This window comes from Typopeltis vanoorti, chromosome 2 (assembly GCF_054136105.1).
Source record: "Typopeltis vanoorti isolate ZY-2024b chromosome 2, IOZ_Tvanoo_1.0, whole genome shotgun sequence".
Lineage (NCBI taxonomy): Eukaryota > Metazoa > Arthropoda > Arachnida > Uropygi > Thelyphonidae > Typopeltis > Typopeltis vanoorti.
In genome coordinates, this window is record NC_143550.1 from 110,843,236 (window position 1) to 110,866,376 (window position 23,141).

A 23,141-nucleotide genomic window follows, 5' to 3' on the forward strand; every position below is an offset into this window, starting at 1 on the left:
GAAACAAAAAAGACCAAAACTGGTGAGATCTTTCTGAGCAATAAATACAAAATGTTATATTCAGGCAATGACAATCAAGGAAAAGAAAGAGTAGCCATAGTATTCAACACAAAATACGAGGCTAATCTTCTTGAATGGCAGTCAGTCTCAAGTAGAGTAATGTGGGCAAATATGAGAATGGAGAACTGGACAATGAGACTTATTTGTGCCTATGTTCCCACAGAAGGTTCTACTAAGGTTGAAGCGGAGGAATTTTTTGAGGCTTTAGAAAAAGCAACTGACACAATGAAAAAGGAAAAGTTGGTCCTTGTTGGGGATCTAAATAGCAGAGTAGGAAATGATTGTAAGACATACAAAAATATTTTGGGAAAATTTGGAGAAAAGAGCAAAGCTAATAATAATGGCAAATATCTGTTGGATTTCTGCTCAGGACATGGACTGGTTATTACTAACATCATGTTCCAACATAAAAATGTGCACAAATTCACATGGAGAGAAGAGGCTAGGAATAAGAAAAGTCTCATTGACTATGTTATTGTTGATAGTCATGTTTTTTCCCTGGTGCAGGACACCAGAGTGTACAGAGGATTTGAAATTGGAAGTGATCACTATTTAGTCTTGAGCAGGAAAAAAATTGAATTTCATATTGAAAAGAATAACATGTAAGAAAGATTTAAAGCGAATAAAAGTTGAGCAGCTCTCAGATGTGAACTGTAAACTAAAATACAGAAAGATTATTGAAAAAAAATGAAACAGTTTGAGAACAGGAATCAAACCTTGGAGATTCAGTGGCAAACTCTGAAGAAAACATTGATTGATTCTGCCAGAGAGGCATGTGGTGAGGTTGTCTGCAAGGATAAAAAAAATCAGAACTCCCTGGTGCACACAGGAAGTTAAAGAGGCAGTGAAGGAAAAGAAGAAAGCATATCAAAAGTTCCTGTCAAATAAGTCAGCTTGTGCTCTTAGAGAATATAGAGACAAATGCAAGAATGCTAAACAGTGTGTAAAACTAGCTAAACAAAAGTCATGGGAGAACTTTGGCAAGAATATAGAAAATAAATATCAAGAAGGTGGCAAAATATTCTGGAGGTTGTTGAAGAAGCTTAGGAATGGAAGAAAGAGTGCTGTAAAAGGAGTTAGAGATGATAAAGGTGACATGAAAACAGGAGAAAAAGATATCCTTGAAGTATGGAGTAATTACTTTGAAAAACTGCTAAATGAAACAAGCAGTGATGACAGCACAGTGCTAAAAATCACTGACCAGGCATGCAGTCAGGAATACATATCCATACTTGAAGTAGAAAAAGCCATCAAAGGCTTGAAATGTGGAAAGGCAGCAGGAGTAGATGATATTTGACCAGAAATGCTGAAGTAAGGTGGTATTAAAGTCTTACAGTGGCTGCACTGCATAGTTCAGAAAGCCTGGACAGAGGGACGAATTCCCGATGATTGGAGTAGAGCTCTCATAGTACCCATATATAAAAAGGGAAATAAAACTGAATGTGAGAATTACAGAGGTATTTCTCTACTGAGTGTTCCTGGCAAGATCTATGCAAGTATACTTGAGAAACGGTTGAGAAGAATTGTGGAAGAAAAGCTTGGTGAAGAACAAGCTGGATTCAGGCCAAATAGAGGCTGTCAGGATCAGATCTTCACTTTACGACAAATAGTCGAGAAAGCATGGGAACATAACAAAGATCTGTATTTAAGTTTTGTCGATTTGGAAAAGGCATATGACAAGGTGCCAAGAGAGAAGCTATTCAATACGCTGCAGTTATATGGTGTCAATGGGGCATTATATCAAGCAATACTTAGTCTTTATTTGAGTTGTGAGTCAGCAGTTAGAATTGAAGGAAGTACAGGAAGATGGTTTAATGTTAAATCTGGTGTGAGACAAGGATGTAGATTATCCCCTCTGTTATTCATTATCTATATGGATCACATTATGAAGGAATGTGGTATTAAACCTGATATCAAAATTGCAGATGTTAATGTCAGCTCTTTGCTTTATGCGGATGATGTTATATTTCTAAATAAATCTGCTACAAGTCTGCAAGATTCTCTGACTAAATTGAATAGCTGTTGTAATAGATATGGTATGAAGGTCAGCAATAAAAAGACAAAGACAATGAAAATAGGCAGAATCATTGAAAATGTCAACTGTGTTGTGAATGGAGAACCTGTGGAACAAGTAAAACATTTCAGCTACTTAGGCACAATTTTTACTGAAGATGGTAAACTAAATATAGAAATAGACAACAGAATCAGCAAAGCTGGTATCGTGGGAAGTCAATTAAATAAATTCATATGGAATAAGAAAGAAATTAGTCGGAACACTAAATTAGCTGTATGCAAGACTGTTTTCAAACCAATTTTAACTTATGGATCTGAGAGCTGGGTCAGAAGTAAAACACTTGACCAAAGACTAGAGACCGCAGATATGAGAGTCCTGAGAAAGATTAGAGGTGTGAACAGATGGCATCAATGGCAATATCATATTAAAAACGAGGATATTAGGAAAGAACTTGACATTGTCAACATCCAGGAATGCGTTAGCAGAGCTAATCTCAGATGGTATGGTCACTTAAACAGAATGGGCGAAGAAAGATTAGCAAAACAAGTGTTCTCTGCCAGGTTGGCAGGAAAACGACCCAGAGGAAGACCAAGATATAGGTGGATTGATACGGTACAAAGTGCCTTAGACGATAGAAATATAAGATCTGATAATGTTGGAGTCTTAACAAGTAACAGACTGATTTGGAGGAAAATTGTAGATAGGAAGTTAGTAATGATGTAATTTTTTTCATGTAATACTATCATATCCTGTACACCCCTTGAGGGTACATGGCAGGAATTTGATGATGATGATGGTAGTAGTATTTTTATATATTTCAGGAATATAATGAAATTTTATAATCAATTTAATATTTTCACAAGAACTTGCACAATGTTATCCCTTAGGTGTAATGGCAATGATGTTTAATGTAAAAGAACTGGCTGATATGATGTCTATAGGAACTCTTTTGGCATACACATTAGTGGCAGAATCCGTTCTTATATTGAGGTAAATAAAGTTTATTTGTAAACATAATTTTCTTCTGTATTAATCTAGCATTTAAATTATATAATGTTGCTCTCACTATTCTTTCTTTCAAGTTCTAAAACTGATACAGCTTAAGGAATTTACAAACAAAAACTACATGAAGAAAGAAAATCTGGTTTCTAAAGTTCATAAAATGATAGCATACTTGGTGATTGCTTTATAATTGTCTGTATCTTCACAACTTATTTTCACACTATTTTATTTAAACTTAAATATTATTATTATCGGAGACCTCTAGGTATTCAAGGATTCATCAAAGGAAGCAATGCCTCATCACACATAATGTGTTGCTTCACCACATCACCAGATGTACTCGCTGCTTCAACAGGCAAGCTGTTCTATTCACTCACTGCTCTGTGAGAAAAATCTACTTTTACTCCTTTCTACAGATGCTCCCTTGTCTTCTCTCCATCTAATAAAAAATTTCATTAACTGGTACCCATAACATCCATTCAGAAATTTATAGGTCTTTATCATATCATTCCTTATTCTTCTGCTTACAAGTATCTGCTTGCCACATACTCGCATCTTTCTTCATAATCTACATTCCATAATCCCAGTATCATCTTTGTAACTTTCCTTTGCATTCTTTCCACAGTTTATTCATTCTCTCAAAACGTGGAAAACTGAATCTGCATGCAGTAGTATAGGTGTAGTTATATTAGTCTTTGTCATCATCATCATCATCATGCGTATCAAGGATTTAGGCCTAGCATGGCCTGTTCCGGCATTAGACGTCATCGTTTAAGAGGACATCCTGGTTTTCTTTTTCCTAATGGCTTGTACTTTAAGGCTTGTTTTGGTAATCTTTCTGTTTTCATTCTTTGAACGTGTTCCATCCATTTATGTGTATATTTTTTAATTTTTTCTATTAGTGGTTCTTGGTTTAATTCTTTCATAATTTCTTCATTTCTTTTGTGATCAAATAGGGTATACTTTGTAGTTTTTCTCATGAACTTCATTTCTGCTGTTATTAGATATATATATATTAGTCTTTGTAAAGAGGCAAAATGACCTTTTGCCTCCTCTTTACACGGCCTTAGTATGACTGCACCCGGACCATTGCTGCTAGTTGGTGAGAATGATCATAAGGTACTTGTTTGGGAAGTGGTGAAAGAAGAAAAGGTTACTGCCAAACTAAAGAATATATAAGGAATTATAAGTGTATGATGATGGGAAGCTCTGTAGTCAACTAACATCAATATGTTGGGTATATGAGCTGTGCAGAAAAGATGATGATAGTGCATGAGAATTCATGAAGCCTTGTCAGATACAAGCAATCTATAACTGCATACCAAGAGTTAAGTGAGTAATGAAATGGATGAACAGTAAAATTAAGCAAGCTATATTGGAAAAGAAAATGTGAGGGAGAAAGTACAAGACATTTGGTGGCAATCATATGTGTGCAATCATAATCCCAGGTCCAATGCTGCTGTCACCTTTTTTTTTTGTAATAAGTAAGTAGATTACTAAAACATGACCTCCCTTTAGTAAATTCATGCTGTCTATCAGAGATAATAATAATAATAATTATTATTATTATTATTATTAATAGAGACCTCCAGGGAGTCGGTACTCGTTGAGGGAGGCAATATACTACACGCACCAGCTATTGCACTTATTCTTGAATTCATTCATGCTGCTTGCACACACAACATCCAATGGCAATCTATTCCAGTCACGCACCACTCTGTGAGAGCAAAATCTAGCTTTCATCCCCTTCTTAGCAGCATTCATTTTCAGCTTCTAAGGATGCCCTCTTGTCCTTTCCTCATCCTCCATAAATTGAAAAATTCCATCAATTGAAATCCTGTATGATGACCCTTTCAGAAGTTTGTAAGTCTCAATCATATCACCCTTATTTCTCCTGTTTGCTAGTGTCTGCAGTTTATAAATTCTCAATCTGTCTTCATAATCAATATTCCATAATTCTGATATTACTCTCCTTTGGACATCTCTCCAATATATCAAAATCACAATGGAAACCAGGAGACCAGACCTGTGTACAATAGTTCAAGTGAGGTTTTATCAAGGCCTTGTAAAGAGGCAAAATGACATCCTTAACTTTACATGTGAACGTTTGTTTCAGCATTGCAATTATCTTTTGAGTTGTATTTGCAGTTGTTGCTTTGTGGTCCCTGAACTTCAACTTGCTATCTACTAATGATCCAAGATCTCTAGCTTGATCAGTTTCTTATAGCATAATCCCACCAATGCAATATGACATTGGATATCTAATCATGCCAAAGTGCATGATTAGATATTTACTAACATTTGCATTTACTAACATCCATTTTTCCATGCCCAGAATTCCAGCCTATTAAAATCATTCTGCAAATACTTCATATCAGCAATAATTCTGATTACTCTACCTATATTTGCATCATCAGCAAATAGCTTTGTCTCCTGTCAAATCTTTCCCAATATTATTAATGTATAGATTGAATAACAGTGAACCACTAGTTACCTTAAATCTTGCAGACTCACATCCCCTGTATACGACTTTGATATCTGTCAGACAGCCATCCTCTTATCCATGCTAATATTTTATAATCCAAACCCATATTCTCCGATTTATACAACAGTTTTCCATGCTGTATTCTGTCAAAAACCTTAGCAAAATCCCCAAAGTATCATGGTGTATCCATTCCCTTGTCTAGTGCAGTGGTAATATTATTATAGAATGTGAGCTAGTTGCTAAAACTTGACCTTCCCTTAATAAACTCATACTCTTCATTACAAAGTAAAAATTCACTGTCAATCCATTTCTGAATGCAAGCCCTAACCAATTTTTCCAAAATCGTCACCACCACTCCCAAGATACTGATTGGTTGATAGTTGAATATATCAGTCTTTGCACCACCCTCGTGCATTGGAATTACCATACATTCTTTCCATTCCTGCAGAATCTTCAACATTGGTATTATTATTAATACCACTGTTGTCAACCCAATTCTGGATCCTGATTCTCACCTGCCTTTGCAACACTATAACCACAACATCTAACATACAGATAGGCCTGTAATTGATGCTTGAGTGTTACCTCCCTTATGGAAGTACAGTGGAACCTCAGTTGTCGAACTTAATTCATTCCCAAAGGCTGTTCGGAAACCGAATTGTTCAAAAACTGAAACCATTTTCCCATAAGAATTAATGTAAAATGGATTAATCTGTTCCAGAACCCCAGATGATTGTTTATTTAAACCTTTACAACAGTACTCATGCATAAAACCCTATACAAACATAATGAAAATGCATAAAATCTTACATAAAAAGAATAAACACAATAAATAGATAAAATATAGACGAAAATTGATCGCCCCTTTATTTTTGAGTATTGTACAGATCGTTGATTTTGCCATACCGAACTGCATAGCAAGATCCGAGACACGGATGCCATTTTCATGTTTGGATATGATTTCTTTTTTCATCTCTATTGTGGTTCACAACTTTTCTTTTCGCTTTGTTGCTATCAGTATTCTTCTGCAGCCCCATTAATAATTAATAATAATTTATTGTGGCTTAATTAATAATAATTTATGAAAAAAAAAACACAAAACACAAAGAAAATCAAGAAAACTCGCTGCAAATTTCAGCAGGCATCTGCATTGAACAAAGGCTGCCATGTAACTGACGCCTTCCTGCCTTACAGCTCAGCATGTGGTGCACGTGGTTGCTGTTTGCCTGTTCGGGAACTGAAATTCTGTTTGGAAACTGGTGCGTTTTTTGTTTCAAAAATATGTTCTAGAACCGAATTGTTTGACAACCGAGGTTCCACTGTAATATACAATCTTACCTTTGTTTCACTCCTTTGGAACTTGACTCAGCGTAAGACTCATATTAAGCAAATATGTCAAGGCAGATGTCAACTCCCTGGCACATTCCTTCAAAATATGCAGTGATATAGCATCAAGTCCCACAACCTTATTAATATCATGTTTGCTTAATCCCCCAAATTAACTTAATGTAACTTGGAAAAATACCATAACATCAGTGAAAGAGAAAGAGATTTATTTTGGCAAGCCTTCCAATATGAAACTTTTCCTTTGATCCTTTAGAGTTCACAGATAATGAATAAGTAAAACTGGTATGTTGGAGAGCCAGTTTAAAAAATATGTATATGGTAAAAGAGAGAAATCACCTAGAATACCAAGTTAGCAATATAGACAAGGTTCAAACCAGTCTGAACATATGAATCTGGGAATTGTATTGTAAATAAAATATTTGATCAGAGATTACAGTTTGTGAATATTTCTGTAAAGAAAAAAAGGAAAAAAAAAAGCAGATTGAATTTAGGAAGAACCTTGATTATTAAAATTATTAAAAATGAAAAAAAAAAATCTTAGTCCTTGACATTATTAGTATTCAAGAATATGTAGGTATTTGTAGATAGAGATAATCTAAGATGTCATAAATTAACATGATAATATTAGGAAAAGAGTGAAATAATATATTTAAAAGCCATATATCCAACCTGGATTACTGTCATCAGTGGCATCAGTTGAATCCAAGTAGAATTTATGAAACGTTATGGCACAAGTACCGCTAAAATAATAGTAAATAAGATAGTGCGTTAATTTGTGTCTATGTGTGTGTGTGTGTGTGTCCACCCATTAAAGGTCATATCTACCCATAAACCTGTCATATCTTTTATTAGTACAGTGAATAATCTAAGAGTTACACAATCCAGAACCCTTACTCTAGAGACCAAATGCGGTACATTTACAAGCTTCAGATTCCAAATAGCAGGTTGGTGTCCTCCCTGGATGATTTTTGTCATCTACCATTAAAGACTTACAAATATGAATAATTACAATAATACTGCAACAGAATTCAAACTTCAAACATATAGACTTTTAATTAGAGAGTAAAGACAATGTCCACTCAGCCAATCAGGGTGGCAAACTTAGACAAGTTATTAAACAAATAATTAACAAAACAGGAGTTTGAAGCAAAAAAAAAAAAGCAGGAAAAAGAATTTAGAGGAAGACAAAGATTTATATGCCTTAATACAATTCAGGAATGCTTTAGTAGATAGATAGAAAAGTAATAACTCATGTAACTAACTCAAGTAAATTATATATAGAACAATTTGAAATAAAATTGAACTATTGTAATGTGAAATAGTAAGAATATTAGGAAAAATTGATATGATGGAATGATTAATGTGAATAATGCACTAATCTAATGATATTATTATTATTAGTTCTGTAATTTTAAGGACTGTTTTTTTTACTTAAGGTACCAAACAGATTCAAAGAGAATTGTGTTGACTCCTGTCAATATAAACTCAAAAATGCAAGAAAAAAGAGTGAAAAGAAAAGGGTATGATGGTGTAGATATAATTTATAAATTTTCAAATTTAGTACTAATTAAAATTTTTATCTTAATTTCAGATATGACAGTCTGGAGACTGGAACATTCATGGTTCCCAAAAGAAATTACCGTATTTGCCGGCGTATAAGAACGCACCCCCTATTTTTAGGAAAACAAAGATTTTTTAGATCCTCTTTTTGATTCCACCAAGTTCTTATCATTTTCTCATTTGGTGGTGGCCCAAAATGCCTCTCTGCAGCCCTGTTTCCATGTTCTTTAGCATACGCAATCACATGTAGCTTGTATGCAATATGGTAGCAATGCTGATGTTTTTCTGCCATAGTTTGCCAAGAAATTTAGAGAAAATTTAATGGCAGAAATTTATCACTGTTCACAACAACCACGGCAACAATTGGAAAGTTTAAACGAACAGGAACACAGCTGTGATCGTCGATGATAGCACATGCTCATCCACTGAACTCTATGTAACTGGAATGCTCTCACACACTGCAAGGAAGCAAGAAAGAAATCGCTTAACTCGTAACAGCGAAAATTTCCAGAAATGAAAGTAATAAGAAAACTGAGTATCGGTGTATGAGACGCGTCCAGTTTTTCAGACCTATTTTCAAAGGGAAAAAAAGTGTGTCTTATACAACGGCAAATACGGTAAATTTTGAAGTAATTTACTTTGTCATTTTTTAATTTATTTAAATAGCACAGAAAATTATCAAAATTTTCTGTGCTATTTGAAGTTCTTGATGAAAGTTAATCTTTTGTTCCTTTATGTTGATATCGGGATAAATGTGAAGAGCAATAGTTATTAAGGTTCAACTGGATTAAATTACAATTACTTTCAGTTTAATTTTAAAATATTTGATTAAAGTTGAATTTGTTTTAACAAGCTTTTGGTGTTAGCTTAACTGCTTAAATTTTTGTTTGTTTGTTTCTGTACATACATAGTTTATTCACAATATGATACAATGTGAAAAGGGAAAAGAGATTTATGTTAAAAATTAAATATTGCAAATTATAGTCTTCCAAGTCTCTCTATCTTGAGCTAACTGGTAGATGTCAGATGGAGTTTTGCAGTTCAGCATACTGCATTTGCCATCTTCTGGTTTGTACAGGATGAGGGATTCCAAAAAGGGCGAGACTTCAGGATGTCCGAGTTGATGCCCAAGCCATCTGAGTTGTAGTTTTTTGACTATACTGACAAGTGGTTCTTGCTTAGCCAGATAGCACAGCAGAGTTGGTGACGCAGCCCATCCAGGTGTATCCAAAGATCAGTCTGAGACATGTAGTTCCAAAGGAGTTAATTAGATCTGTAGTTTTTTTGGTGCTTATTGTCCAGGTTTGAGAACCATACAAGAAGATGGATCTACTGGTTAGTAGTCTTATTTTTGTCTTTAATGATACTAATGATGATTTCCACATGGGGCAGAGTTTGTTATGGAAGACTAGAGCCAGCTGTTTACGTTTTCTGATATCATTTTCTGTATTGCTGATGTACAAGGTATTGAAAGTCCTTTACTCTTTCTAAGGGTTTATTGTTGATATGAAGTATAAAGTTTTCACAACCTATTGAGAATACTTTGAACTTTTGGATGTTGATCTGCAGACCAATAAGTTTAGCCTGTGCCTCTAGTAGACTGAGATGTTTTTGTGCATTTGTTGGTTCTGTATCAACAAGTACAACATCATCAGCAAAGCTAAGATCAGTTATTTGCATGGTGTGGGTGTTTTAATGTTAAAACCAAGCTCTTCTGTGTTGATGGTCCGAAGATGTAGTCCAAGCATATTAAAAACAAATAAGGTGCTGGTACATCACCTTGCAGGACTCCTGTTGTCACTGGAATTGATTCAGCTGTTTCTGTTTTAAAGATTACTGTAGCATTGTAATCTTTATAAGCACTGTGATTGCTTGTATGAGTTTTGAGGGTAGACCATAGAAGCTGAGTATTTTAAAAATTGCTTCTCTATTAATGGAGTCACAGGCTTTTTTGAAATCTATAAAGGTTAAAATGAGTTTTATCACGTGAACCTTCTATGATTCTTCTGATGCAATATATCTGTTCTATTGTACATCGTTTTTTTTTAGAAATCCAGCTTGGATTTTTTTAAAAGTGGTGTTAAGTAAGGTTCTATTCTATCGAGTATCATCCTATTGTAGATTTTAACTGTGGCTGATAGCAAAGTAATACCTCTGTAGTTATCCATTCTATTAAGACTACCCTTTTTGGGTATAGAGACAATAAGGCCTTGTTTCCATTGTTGAGGTATTATTCCAGTGTTTAAAGCTTGATTCATTATGGCAAGGAGATTGGAATATGTATTATACTCAGCATTTTTGATAGCTTCTGCTCTAATTCCATCAATCCCTGTGGACTTTCCTGCTTTGGTTTGATCTATTGCTATTTTCAGTTCCTTTTCAGTGAAGTCTTCACAATTTATTGGTAGAGTGGTGGTTAGATGCAGGTCCGCTAGCTGACTTGAATGTTGGGGATTATCAACATTCAGTAATTCTTGAAAATAGTTTCTCCATTCTTTCATCAAGTTCGAATTTACTGATAGCTGTCTACTGTTTTTATCATGTGTGACAATATTTCCACTTCCTTTTGTTTTATGGTGACAGATATAATTTATCATTTGAAAAGTGTTTCTAGTATCCCTAGTTTTATTATAATTTTCAAGTTCCTCGCAGTATTTATTTATTTGATTTTCTTTGTCTCTGGTCATTAGTTCATTGATTCTGGTCATTTGTTTCTGTAGTAACTAAAAATTTAAAGCCTGAATGCAAACTCTCTCTTTCTTTGCATTAAGATCTTCTAAACTGTATATCCAACATAACCTACTAGGTTGAGGTAAGGAACAGAGAAAACAGCAGTTATATTATTGCCATATATTATTCCAACTTTAATTGAACTTATATTTGTGTTCTTAGCAAATGAATTTATCATTTATCTCCCATTAACATCTTTGGGAGAGCAAAAATTGCATTCTTATTTTATTCATTTTATTTTCATGTGTTTTCATGTAAATTATCATATTTTTTATTGGATTTATTTCTATGATTCCTATCTTCGAAAAGCTGTTAACCCATAGTAGTACTATGGCTCAAAACTATATAATCTTAAAACCCTACTCTAGAAACTAAACATGATTTTCTTTTTTTTTTTTCAAGCTGTTAGGCCTCCAAATAAGCCGGGTGGCAGTCGCACACCAAGAAATTATATTTATCTTCTGCTTTAGAGATATTTATAATTGTCCGTGTCCACAGTAGCATTTCAACCCTCCAAATAGGAAAACACAGATTACTTATTCACTGTATCATCCAAGCTTGCATAAAAACATATTTTCACTGTAATTTAAGATTACAATATAAGATAATGCTAACTTCATATCTACAATTTGCCTCCAAATCAATCTGTTACCTGTCAAGACTCCAACATTATCATATCTTATATTTCTGTCTTCTAGGCACTTTTTACTGCATCAATCCACCTATATCTTGGTCTTCCTCTGGGTCTTTTTCCTAGCAATCTGGCAGAGAACACTTGTTTTGCTAATCTTTCCTCTCCCATTCTCTTTAAGTGACCATACCTCCTGAGATTAGCTCTATCACTCATTCCTTGATGCTGACAATGTCAAATTCTGTCCTAATATCCTTGTTTTTAATATGATATTGCCTTTGATGCCATCTGTTCATGCCTCTAATCTTTCTCAGGACTCTCATATCTCTAGTCTTTGGTCAAGTGTTTTACTTCTGACCCAGCTCTCAGTTAAAATTAGTTTGAACACTGTCTTACTGATTTAGTGTTTTGACTAATTTGTCTCTTGTTCCATATAAATTTATTCAGTTGACTTCCTATCATACCAGCTTTGTTGATTCTGTTGTCTATTTCCATATTTAATTTACCATCTTCATTAAAAATCGTGCCTAAGACTGGATATGTTTTGCTTGTTCTATAAGTTCTCCATTCACAATGCATTTCATATTTTTAATGCTTCTGTCTATTTTCATGGTGTTTATCTTGTTATTGCTGACCTTCATACCATATCTATTACAACAGTTATTCAATTTAGTCTGGGAATCATGGAGACTTGTAGCAGATTGATTTAGAATTATAGCATCATCGGCATAAAGCAAAGAGAGCTGAGATGAACATCTCCAATTTTGATATCAGGTTTAATACCACTTTCCTTCATAATGTGATCCATATAGATAATGAATAAGAGAAGGGGATAATGTACATCCTTGACACCATACAACTGTAGCATTTTAAATTGCTTCTCTCTCTCTTTGCAGATTGTCATATGCCTTTTCCAGATTTACACATCTTAATAGAGATCTTTGTTATATTCCTACGATTTCTCAACTATTTGGCATAAAGTGAAAATCTGATCCTGACAGCCTCTATCTGGCCTGAATCTAACTTGTTCTTCACCAAACTTCCCTTCCACAAACGTGTGGACAGACTTATGTGTTCGTCGAACATGTTGTTTATTATTTTAACGGTATAATAGAACACAGAAACTAAGTAAATAATTAATTTATTGACTTGATGCTGATATTTCACTGGTATTATAACCAGCATCTTCAGAGCACAAAAACACTGTTTGTCACAATACGCGAGACTAAAACAACATGGTGTACTTAACCAAAATTGTAGCAGCAACATAAAGACTAGAGTCCTGATTTTGGCGCCCTCTATCTGAAAAAAAAAAAAAAAAAAAAACCGCTATCATATATTACTAGAGTCCTAGAAAAGTGCTAGTTTTTTCTTAATATGACTGTCTCCCAGATCTTCGGCAAGTTAATACAGCCATATTTGTTGAGATTTGGAGTGTGTTTTAGGGCTTCTGTCGCCTCTAAGAACAATCTCTCTGATTTATATGGGTTTCTGTGTAGTACTTTTGTGTTTTTCCAGTTGATCCTGTGTGCAGGGGTATCCAGAGCATGGTCTGCTAGGCCCGACTTCCCATAATGACATTTCCGGACGTATCGTTTATGTTCGCTGATGCGGATATTCACAGTTCTTCCTGTTTGACCGTAGTAGGCTTGATTGCATGAGCAGGGCACTTGGTAGACTCCTGGATGTGATAAAGGAGGAATGCTGTCCTTGGGTGAGCGGATAAGGGTAGCTAATTTGCTACATGGTCTGAATGTGGTGCGTAGTTTATGTTTATTGAGGATTCTTGAGATCTTTTCGGATGTGCCTTTAATGTAAGGGATGGTGACTGTTTTGTTGTAGTTCTCTGTGGTGGATGGTGGGAGGGGTTTCTTAGGAGTGTTTAGTATTTTGTTTATTTTTTGTGGATTGTAGCCGTTGGCCAAGAAGGTGTGGCGTAGGTGAGTCAGTTCAGCAGTAAGAGCCTTGTCATTTGAACAGATTGCTCTCGCTCTATGGGTTAGTGTTTTTAATATGCCATATTGTTGAGAAGGATGATGGTGTGATTGTTTGTGTAAGTATCTGCCTGTATGTGTGGGTTTTCTGAAAACTGAAAATGATAAGGAACCATCTGGGAGACGTGTGATGAGTGTATCCAGGAAGGGCAGACAGTTGTTGGCTTCCAGTTCCATAGTAAAGTGGATTTTTGGATGTTGGCTATTTAAATGTGCTAAGAATGTTTTCAATGTCTCAGGGCCATGTGGCCAAATAGCAAGCACATCATCAACATAGCGTACCCAAAGTGTTGGTTTGAGAGTGGCTGTATTGATTGCTTGTTTTTCTAGGTGTTCTATGTAAAAGTTGGCTAGGGGGGGAGCCCATGGCTGTTCCATCAATTTGTTTGTATATTTTCCCTTTCCATGTGAAATATCCTGCATGTATTGTGAATTTGAATAGTTCAAATATATCAGGGGGGAAGTGTGACTTCAGTAGATTGAGGGTTTCTATTAGTGGTACATTTGTGAATAGTGAAGTGATGTCAAAGCTTACTATTAAGTCTGAGCTTTTTGAGCTTTACCCTGCTCATGAAATCAAGCCTACTACGGTCAAACAGGAAGAACTGTGAATATCCGCATCAGCGAACATAAACGATACGTCCGGAAATATCATTATGGGAAGTCAGGCCTAGCAGACCATGCTCTGGATACCCCTGCACACAGGATCAACTGGAAAAACACAAAAGTACTACACAGAAACCCATATAAATCAGAGAGATTGTTCTTAGAGGCGACAGAAGCCCTAAACCACACTCCAAATCTCAACAAATATGGCTGTATTAACTTGCCGAAGATCTGGGAGACAGTCATATTAAGAAAAAACTAGCACTTTTCTAGGACTCTAGTAATATATGATAGCGTTTTTTTTTTTTTTTTTTTTTTTTTTTCCCAGATAGAGGGCGCCAAAATCAGGACTCTAGTCTTTGTGTTGCTGCTACAATTTTGGTTAAGTACACCATGTTGTTTTAGTCTCGCGTATTGTGACAAACAGTGTTTTTGTGCTCTGAAGATGCTGGTTATAATACCAGCGAAATATCAGCATCAAGTCAATAAATTAATTATTTACTTAGTTTCTGTGTTCTATTATACCGTTAAAATAATAAACAACATGTTCGACGAACACATAAGTCTGTCCACACATTTAAGGATTCTTCACGGAGACGATATCGTATGCAAGACACGACGATATGGTAAGTGGAAGTTGAAATTGGCGTGGCAACTAAACAGGTTAGCCTTCTTAAAGAGGTGCCGAGACACCAAATTAATACCGAACTGTTTTAAAATCAAAAACGAGTTCCACTCGGCCAAAGCCCAACGCATCTATAAACGAGCGAGTGTAGCGCTTTTACGCGAACAAATTAACACCACTCGTCGGGAATTAGCACAAGCAAATACAACCATCAGCGAATTACGAGAATCACTGCATAATATTCTAAATACAGAACTTTGGCAGATCTTAGAGAACATCACCGACGCAACTTCAAAAAAAGAATTCGACAGAGTCAAAAACCGGCACCAAAAGAAGTTCGAAAATCTACAACAACAGAACACCATACAACGACCACAATTACAACAAGACCTCGTCGTCGTGAATCTATCGTCACTCACCTTAAGCAAAGAAGCCACGACTGCTTTAAGTCGAGGGCACAACTTTGCCATAACTCCCAAGCAAGTTCCAAAAGCCGAAATTATGGCGTCCATCGAACGAGGAATTTACGACCTGCCTCCAACAATAGCTAACAACATACATTTAGATGTGGCCAACATCCTAATAAAGTCCAAGCCTCCAAAAAATAATATCCCACATAAGGAATTCATTGCTATAAAAGAGCTACACAACAACAGCCAGATTACCATAACAAAAGCAGACAAAGGAAATGCAACCGTGGTGATGGACACAACTGAATATGAAAACAAAATGCACACACTATTACAAGATCAGTCAACATACAAAATTATAGATCGCAATCCTACCAACACACAAAAGAATAAGGCACGAAAATTATTAAAAAAAGTTACTTCCTGGCCCAAAGACACAGTTAACAAACTCAAACCCTTCCATGTTAAAACACCGAGGATCTATGGATCACCAAAAATTCACAAACCAGGCACACCCCTACGCCCAATTGTGGACAGTATAAATAGTCCCACATACAAACTGGCTAGACATTTAGCGAAGCTACTAGCCACTCTCACTAACAATTCTCCCTCCTTTATCAAAAATTCAGCACACCTAAAAAGCATCTTACAACACCTCACCCTAAAAAGCTCAGACTTAATAGTAAGCTTTGACATCACTTCACTATTCACAAATGTACCACTAATAGAAACCCTCAATCTACTGAAGTCACACTTCCCTCCTGATATATTTGAACTATTCAAATTCACAATACATGCAGGATATTTCACATGGAAAGGGAAAATATACAAACAAATTGATGGGACAGCCATGGGCTCCCCCCTTTCTCCCCCCCTAGCCAACTTTTACATAGAACACCTGGAAAAACAAGCAATCAATACAGCCACTCTCAAACCAACACTTTGGCTACGCTATGTTGATGATGTGCTTGCTATTTGGCCACATGGCCCTGAGACATTGAAAACATTCTTAGCACATTTAAATAGCCAACATCCAAAAATCCACTTTACTATGGAACTGGAAGCCAACAACTGTCTGCCCTTCCTGGATACACTCATCACACGTCTCCCAGATGGTTCCTTATCATTTTCAGTTTTCAGAAAACCCACACATACAGGCAGATACTTACACAAACAATCACACCATCATCCTTCTCAACAATATGGCATATTAAAAACGCTAACCCATAGAGCGAGAGCAATCTGTTCAAATGACAAGGCTCTTACTGCTGAACTGACTCACCTATGCCACACCTTCTTGGCCAACGGCTACAATCCACAAAAAATAAACAAAATACTAAACACTCCTAAGAAACCCCTCCCACCATCCACCACAGAGAACTACAACAAAACAGTCACCATCCCTTACATTAAAGGCACATCCGAAAAGATCTCAAGAATCCTCAATAAACATAAACTACGCACCACATTCAGACCATGTAGCAAATTAGCTACCCACATCCGCTCACCCAATGACAGCATTCCTCCTTTATCACATCCAGGAGTCTACCAAGTACCCTGCTCATGCAATCAAGCCTACTACGGTAAAACAGGAAGAACTGTGAATATCCGCATCAGCGAACATAAACAATACGTCCGGAAATATCATTATGGGAAGTCGGGCCTAGCAGACCATGCTCTGGATACCCCTGCACACAGGATCAACTGGAAAAACACAAAAGTACTACACAGAAACCTATATAAATCAGAGAGATTGTTCTTAGAGGCGACAGAAGCCCTAAACCACACTCCAAATCTCAACAAATATGGCTGTATTAACTTGCAGAAGATCTGGGAGAAGGTCATATTAAGAAAAAACTAGCACTTTTCTAGGACTCTAGTAATATATGATAGCGGTTTTTTTTTTTTTTTTTTTTTTTTTTTTTTTTTTCAGATAGAGGGCGCCAAAATCAGGACTCTAGTCTTTGTGTTGCTGCTACAATTTTGGTTAAGTACACCATGTTGTTTTAGTCTCGCGTATTGTGACAAACAGTGTTTTTGTGCTCTGAAGATGCTGGTTATAATACCAGCGAAATATCAGCATCAAGTCAATAAATTAATTATTTACTTAGTTTCTGTGTTCTATTATACCGTTAAAATAATAAACAACATTCCCTTCCACAATCCTTTTGAACCGTTTCTCAAGTATGCTTGCATAAATCTTATCAGGAACACTTAGTTTTATTTCCCTTTTTATATATATGGGCACTATGTGAGCTCTACTCGAATCATCTAGAATTCGTCCCTCTGTCCAGGCCTTCTGAACTATGCAGTGCAGCCACTGTAAGACTTTTATATTTCCATACATGATCATTTCTGGTTGAATATCATCTACTCCAGGTACCTTTTCATATTTCAGGCTTTGATGGCTTTTTCTACTTCAAGTTGGATATGTATTCCTGATTGCATGCCTGGTCAGTGTTTTTTACCACTTTGCTGTCACTAAATGTTTAATTTAGCAATTTTTCGAACTAATTACTCCATACTTTAAGGATATCTTTTTCTCTAGTTTTCATGTCACTGTTATCATCTCTAATTCCTTTTACAGCACTCTCTCTCTCCCCTCCATTTCTAAGCTTTTTCAACAACCTCCAGAATATTTTGCCACCTTCTTGATATTTATTTTCTACGTTCTTGCCAAAGTCCTCCCATGACTTTTGTTTAGCTAGTTTTACACACTGTTTAAGAGCACTTATTTGTCAGGAACTTTTGATATGCTTTCTTCTTTTCCTTCACTACCTCTTTAACTTATAGATAGAAAAATCAGAACTCCACCATGGAGTTCTGATTTTTCTATCCTTGCAAACAATCTCATCACATGCCTCTCTGGCTGAATCAATCAGTGTTTTCTTCGGGGCTTGCCACTGAATCTCCAAGGTTTGGTTTCTGTTCTCAAATGTTAATTTTTTCTTGAATAATGTTTGTGTATTTTAGTCTACAGTTTGCATCTGAGAGCTGCTCAACTTTTATTTGCTTGAAAACTCATGCATGTTCTTCTTTTCAATATTAAATTCAATTTTATCCTGCTCAGAACTAAATGGTGAACACTTCCAATTTCAAATCCTCTGTACACTCTAGTGTCCTGCACCAGTGAGAAAACATCACTATCAACAATAACATAGTCAGTGAGACTTTTCTTATTCCTTGCCTCTTCTCTCCATGTGAATTTGTGCACATTTTTATGTTGGAACGTTGTGTTAGTAGTAACCAAGCCATCTCCTGAACAGAAATCCAACAGGTGTATTTGCCATTATTATTAGCTTTGCTCTTTTCTCCTTCTGATAATCATTTCGTAATCTACTATTTAGATCCCCAACAAGGACTAATTTTTCATTGTGTCACTTGCTTTCTCTAACGCCTCATAAGATTACTCCTCTTCTACCTTAGTAGAACCTTCTGTGGGACCATAGGCTCAAATAAGTCTCATTGTCCAGTTCCCCATTCTAATATTTGCCCACATCAGTCTACTTGATATTGCCTTGCCAATCAAGAAGATTAGTCTCATAATTAGTGTTTAATACTGTGGTTACTCCTTCTTTTCTTTGATTGTCATAGCCTGAATATAACATTTTGTATTTATTTTTCAGAAAGATCTCACCAGTTTTTGTCTTTTTTGTTTCAGTCACCCCTATTGTGTCAATCTGGTTATCCAATTCTTTTGCTTGATTTCTTTGCCATTCAGGCTTCTTAAGTTGATAGTACCGATCTTGAATTCTAGTGATGTTGAGTTGGGGTGTGTTTTAGGATTTCTTCCAGTAGCTGACTTTTCACTGTTCGCCCTGGTTTCCTGGTGAAAACAATGAGGACTCTGTTTAATTGGGTGATACTCCAGCCGACATGAAATTCTGGCATGTTTTGCCATCATTTTATATATGGTTTAAGCCAATAAGAATGCAATTGGGTCAGCTAAATCCTAAATTGCCAGTCCATCCTCGTTCGTTTAGTATCCAGGTAGATATCTAATAGGATGCATCACGAGAAGGTGAGGATTAAACATTAGGTAAGAAGCCCTGTTCAATTCTCTGCATTCCTTTAAACGCATGCAGAGAATTGAATGGTGGAGGTCTCCTTTCATTTATACAGCTTTGACCCTTAAGCACTTCACTTGTGAAGTTTTATTGCTTATTTACACCTGGATGAGATAAGGATAAAAATATAGAAGTAATTTGTTCATATAATACTCCATCCAGTGAAACGCTTTACAGTCAGATCCAGAGTACAGTGAAAAAATATTGTTGTTTCAGAATATAAGTTAATTACCATGATACTTTAATTACAGACTTTTGTTTGTGAATTAAAAATATAATTTTTTGATAAGCCAGATAAACACCTGTATAATTCAGTAGAAGTGGTGCTAGACCCCCAAAGAAAGACCATAAGTTGAATTCTAGTCACTGACTAGAGGAGCTTTTACTAAACCATTTTTTGACTGGTTCCCGTGTTAGTTGATCTGTGGCGCGGGCAAGTGGGTTTGTCATCCCGTAAACTCAAGTAAATTGACTTCAAGCATGGATATGTATTCCTGATTGCATCCTTGTCATTATTTTTTACCACTGTGCTGTCATCACTGCTTGTTCCATTTAGCAATTTTTCAAAGTAATTATTCCATACAAAAGGATATCTTTTTCTCCAGTTTTCATATTATCACCTTTATCATCTCTAAAGCACTCTTTCCTCCATTTCATATCAATTTTATCATCTCTTTACAGCACTCTTTCCTCCATTTCTGAGCTTCTTCAACAACCTCCAGAATATCTTGCCACCTTCTTGATATTTATTTTCTATGTTCTTACCAAAGTCTTCCTATGACTTTTGTTTAGCTAGTTTTGTTTAGCTTTCTTACATTTGTCTCTGTATTTTCTAAGAGCACAGGCTGACTTATTTGCCTGGAACTTTTGATATGCTTTCTTCTTTTCCTTCACTGCCTCTTTACCACCAGAAAGTTCTGATTTTTCTATCCTTGCAGACAACCTCATCACATGCCTCTGGCAGAATCAATCAATGTTTTCTTCAGAGCTTGCCACTGTATCTCCAAGGTTTGATTCCTGTTCTCAAACTCTTTCATTTTTTCTTGAATAATGTTTGTATATTTTAGTCTACAGTTCATGTCTGAGAGCTGCTCAAATTTTATTCGTTTTAAAAATTTCTTACATGTTCTTTTCGATATGAAATTCAATTTTATCCTGCTTAAGACTAAATGGTGATCACTTCCAATTTCAATCCTCTGTACACTCTAGTGTCCTGCAGCAGAGAGAAAACATCACTGTCAACAATAATATAGTCAGTGAGACTTTTCTTATTCCTTGCCTCTTCTCTATGTGAATTTGTGCACATTTTTATGTTGGAACATGGTGTTAGTAATAACCATTCCATGTCCTGAGCAGAAATCCCACAAGTATTTGCCATTATTATTAGCTTTGCTCTTTTCTCCAGATTTTCCCCAAAACATTTTTGTATGTCTGACAATCATTTCCTACTCTGCTATTTAGATCCCCAACAAGGACTAACTTTTCATTTTTCATTTATCTGATGAATTTTTCATAAAATGAAAAAATCCACTAAAGCAAAAAATTCTAGAATCATCTCTAAAGCAGACAAAGAATAAGTAAACACAAAGTGAGATTATTAAGAATCTTCAGGGAGGGAATGGGGTCATCCTACATCCAGTATGAATGAATTTGTTCAGAATTTAGTTCTAGTCTGAGGTGCCTATATAATCCTATAATTGGTATCTGCTTTTTATAGACTTCTTTTTTTTTTTTTTAAGCTAGTTACTAAGTTAGTCAATCTTTACTGCAAGCAAGTAGTAATTTCTTCTGTTGGAAACTTGGATAAACTTGCAACTCAAAAAATTAATTATAAAATTTACACTATTTCAAAACAACAGTATATACCTATTTGGGGTCATAAGATTATTATTATTGTTACACCAAGACCACATGGAGTCAAGGACTCATCTAGGAGGTCCTTTTGTCATATACAAACACTCAGCTCCTCATACCATGCCTTTAATATGCCCAAATTCTCTGCAGACACCTCACTCTCAGGCAGGGTATTCCAATCATTCACAACCCTGCATGCAAAAAACCTGCTTCTCACTCCCCTGCTCACACCTTCCTTATACAGCTTCCAGGGATTTCCTCTGGTTCTCCTCCTGATCTCCCACTGTTTGCTGTAAAACCTCCTATATAACTTGTAGGTCTCTGATTCTGTAAATTGCATCTTCTCAATCTTTTTCCTCATATTCCACATTACAGAGATCAGAAACTACTTTAGTAAGTCATTTCTGGACTCTTTCCAACATCTCTTCATCCTTTTGAAAACCAGATGACCAAATCTGTGCACAGAAGTCCATATGTCTAATCAAACCCTTATACATGGAATAAGAATCTCCATAGTTGTCTGTTATGCTCTCTTCCCTAATGACCATGAAATCAATAGTTTGGGGCTCAATTATCAGTGATGGCTGCAGGTGAAGACTGGCTACCACTGGCATTTTGAGGGTTAGTTAGTACCTAACTAGCCCTCAAAAGCTCCACATGTAATTCCCTTTGTAAATAAAGGGAATTAGAAGATTTAAAGTCTAACTTGGTATTATATTTTAATACATACTACATTGCTCCGGAAAGAGAATTTTAATCTTTGTTTAGTAAAAGAGCAATTTCTGGAATTGATGTAATTATATGTGTGAAAAACGTTTTTTTCAGATTTGTATAAATCTTTCTTTGTCTCTTGAAAGGAAACAGAGAAAGCTAGGAAATTAGGTTTAATTCACTGTGTGTTTTGCAAAATACATAGCGGCAACTGGGACTAGTTTTTCTGCTCATTTTTCTCTATACACATAGCAATATGGCCAGATGGGATGCTGATAGAAATTTTATATTTCATATTTTTCTAATTTATTGAATTATTTCCATTTTGGTTCTAATAAAGTCGTTTAAAGTCCATAGTTGTAAAATTGCAATATGGACATATTGTAGATGAAAATCAACAGATTTTAATTTTGTGGTAATTTAGACTTAGGTGTGAAATGCAATTTTTTATATATCTTGGACAGTTTTTAGAACAGAACATATTAAATTACACATCCTTTGGAAGACTTGCATATTTAAAGTCTACCAGTTTCTTTTTTTTTTCAGTTTATAATTCACAAAACTTTATAATAATATTCACCACTTTTTTTTCTTCATAAAACAATCATCAGTTTAAAATATTTTCTATTAAGATTTATAATTTGCAAGAGTTAGTTGCTGGACAAATGAAAAAGTAAAATATTGAATAAGAAGAAATGCAAGTTTTTTAATAAGTCAAAGATGCTACAGATATGATGTGATTGTTTCAGGAGGGGCTAAGGGTAAGTGTCAGTCTGAGAAGTGAGATCGGATCTTGACTATTAAGTTGAGAATTATCAAAGATAAGAGGTGGAGGGGGGGAATTAGGTGATATCTGATCACCTTGTGCTGGAAGCATATCAGATATCACCTAATCAAAGAATGTTATGCAGATAAGCATTTAGGACACTGATAGTAGATAATTTTGAACAAAAAAAAAAAAAAAAAAAAGGAGATTTCAGATCCTGCACTAACTATAGACATCACCCTTCTAAACCACTGCTATAAAATATTCATCAGGATTCTT

General features: G+C 35.5%; 1 protein-coding gene across 1 annotated transcript in view; it reads left to right on the top strand.

Moving 5' to 3' along the window:
* LOC150109336 (high affinity cationic amino acid transporter 1-like) overlaps positions 1-23,141 on the top strand; it is a 219,679-nt gene that overhangs the window by 131,229 nt on the left and 65,309 nt on the right. The window contains exons 9-10 of the mRNA XM_090402146.1: positions 2,962-3,064; positions 8,345-8,428. Coding sequence (XP_090258272.1) covers positions 2,962-3,064; positions 8,345-8,428 — 187 coding nt within the window. The remainder of the gene's footprint in view (positions 1-2,961; positions 3,065-8,344; positions 8,429-23,141) is intronic.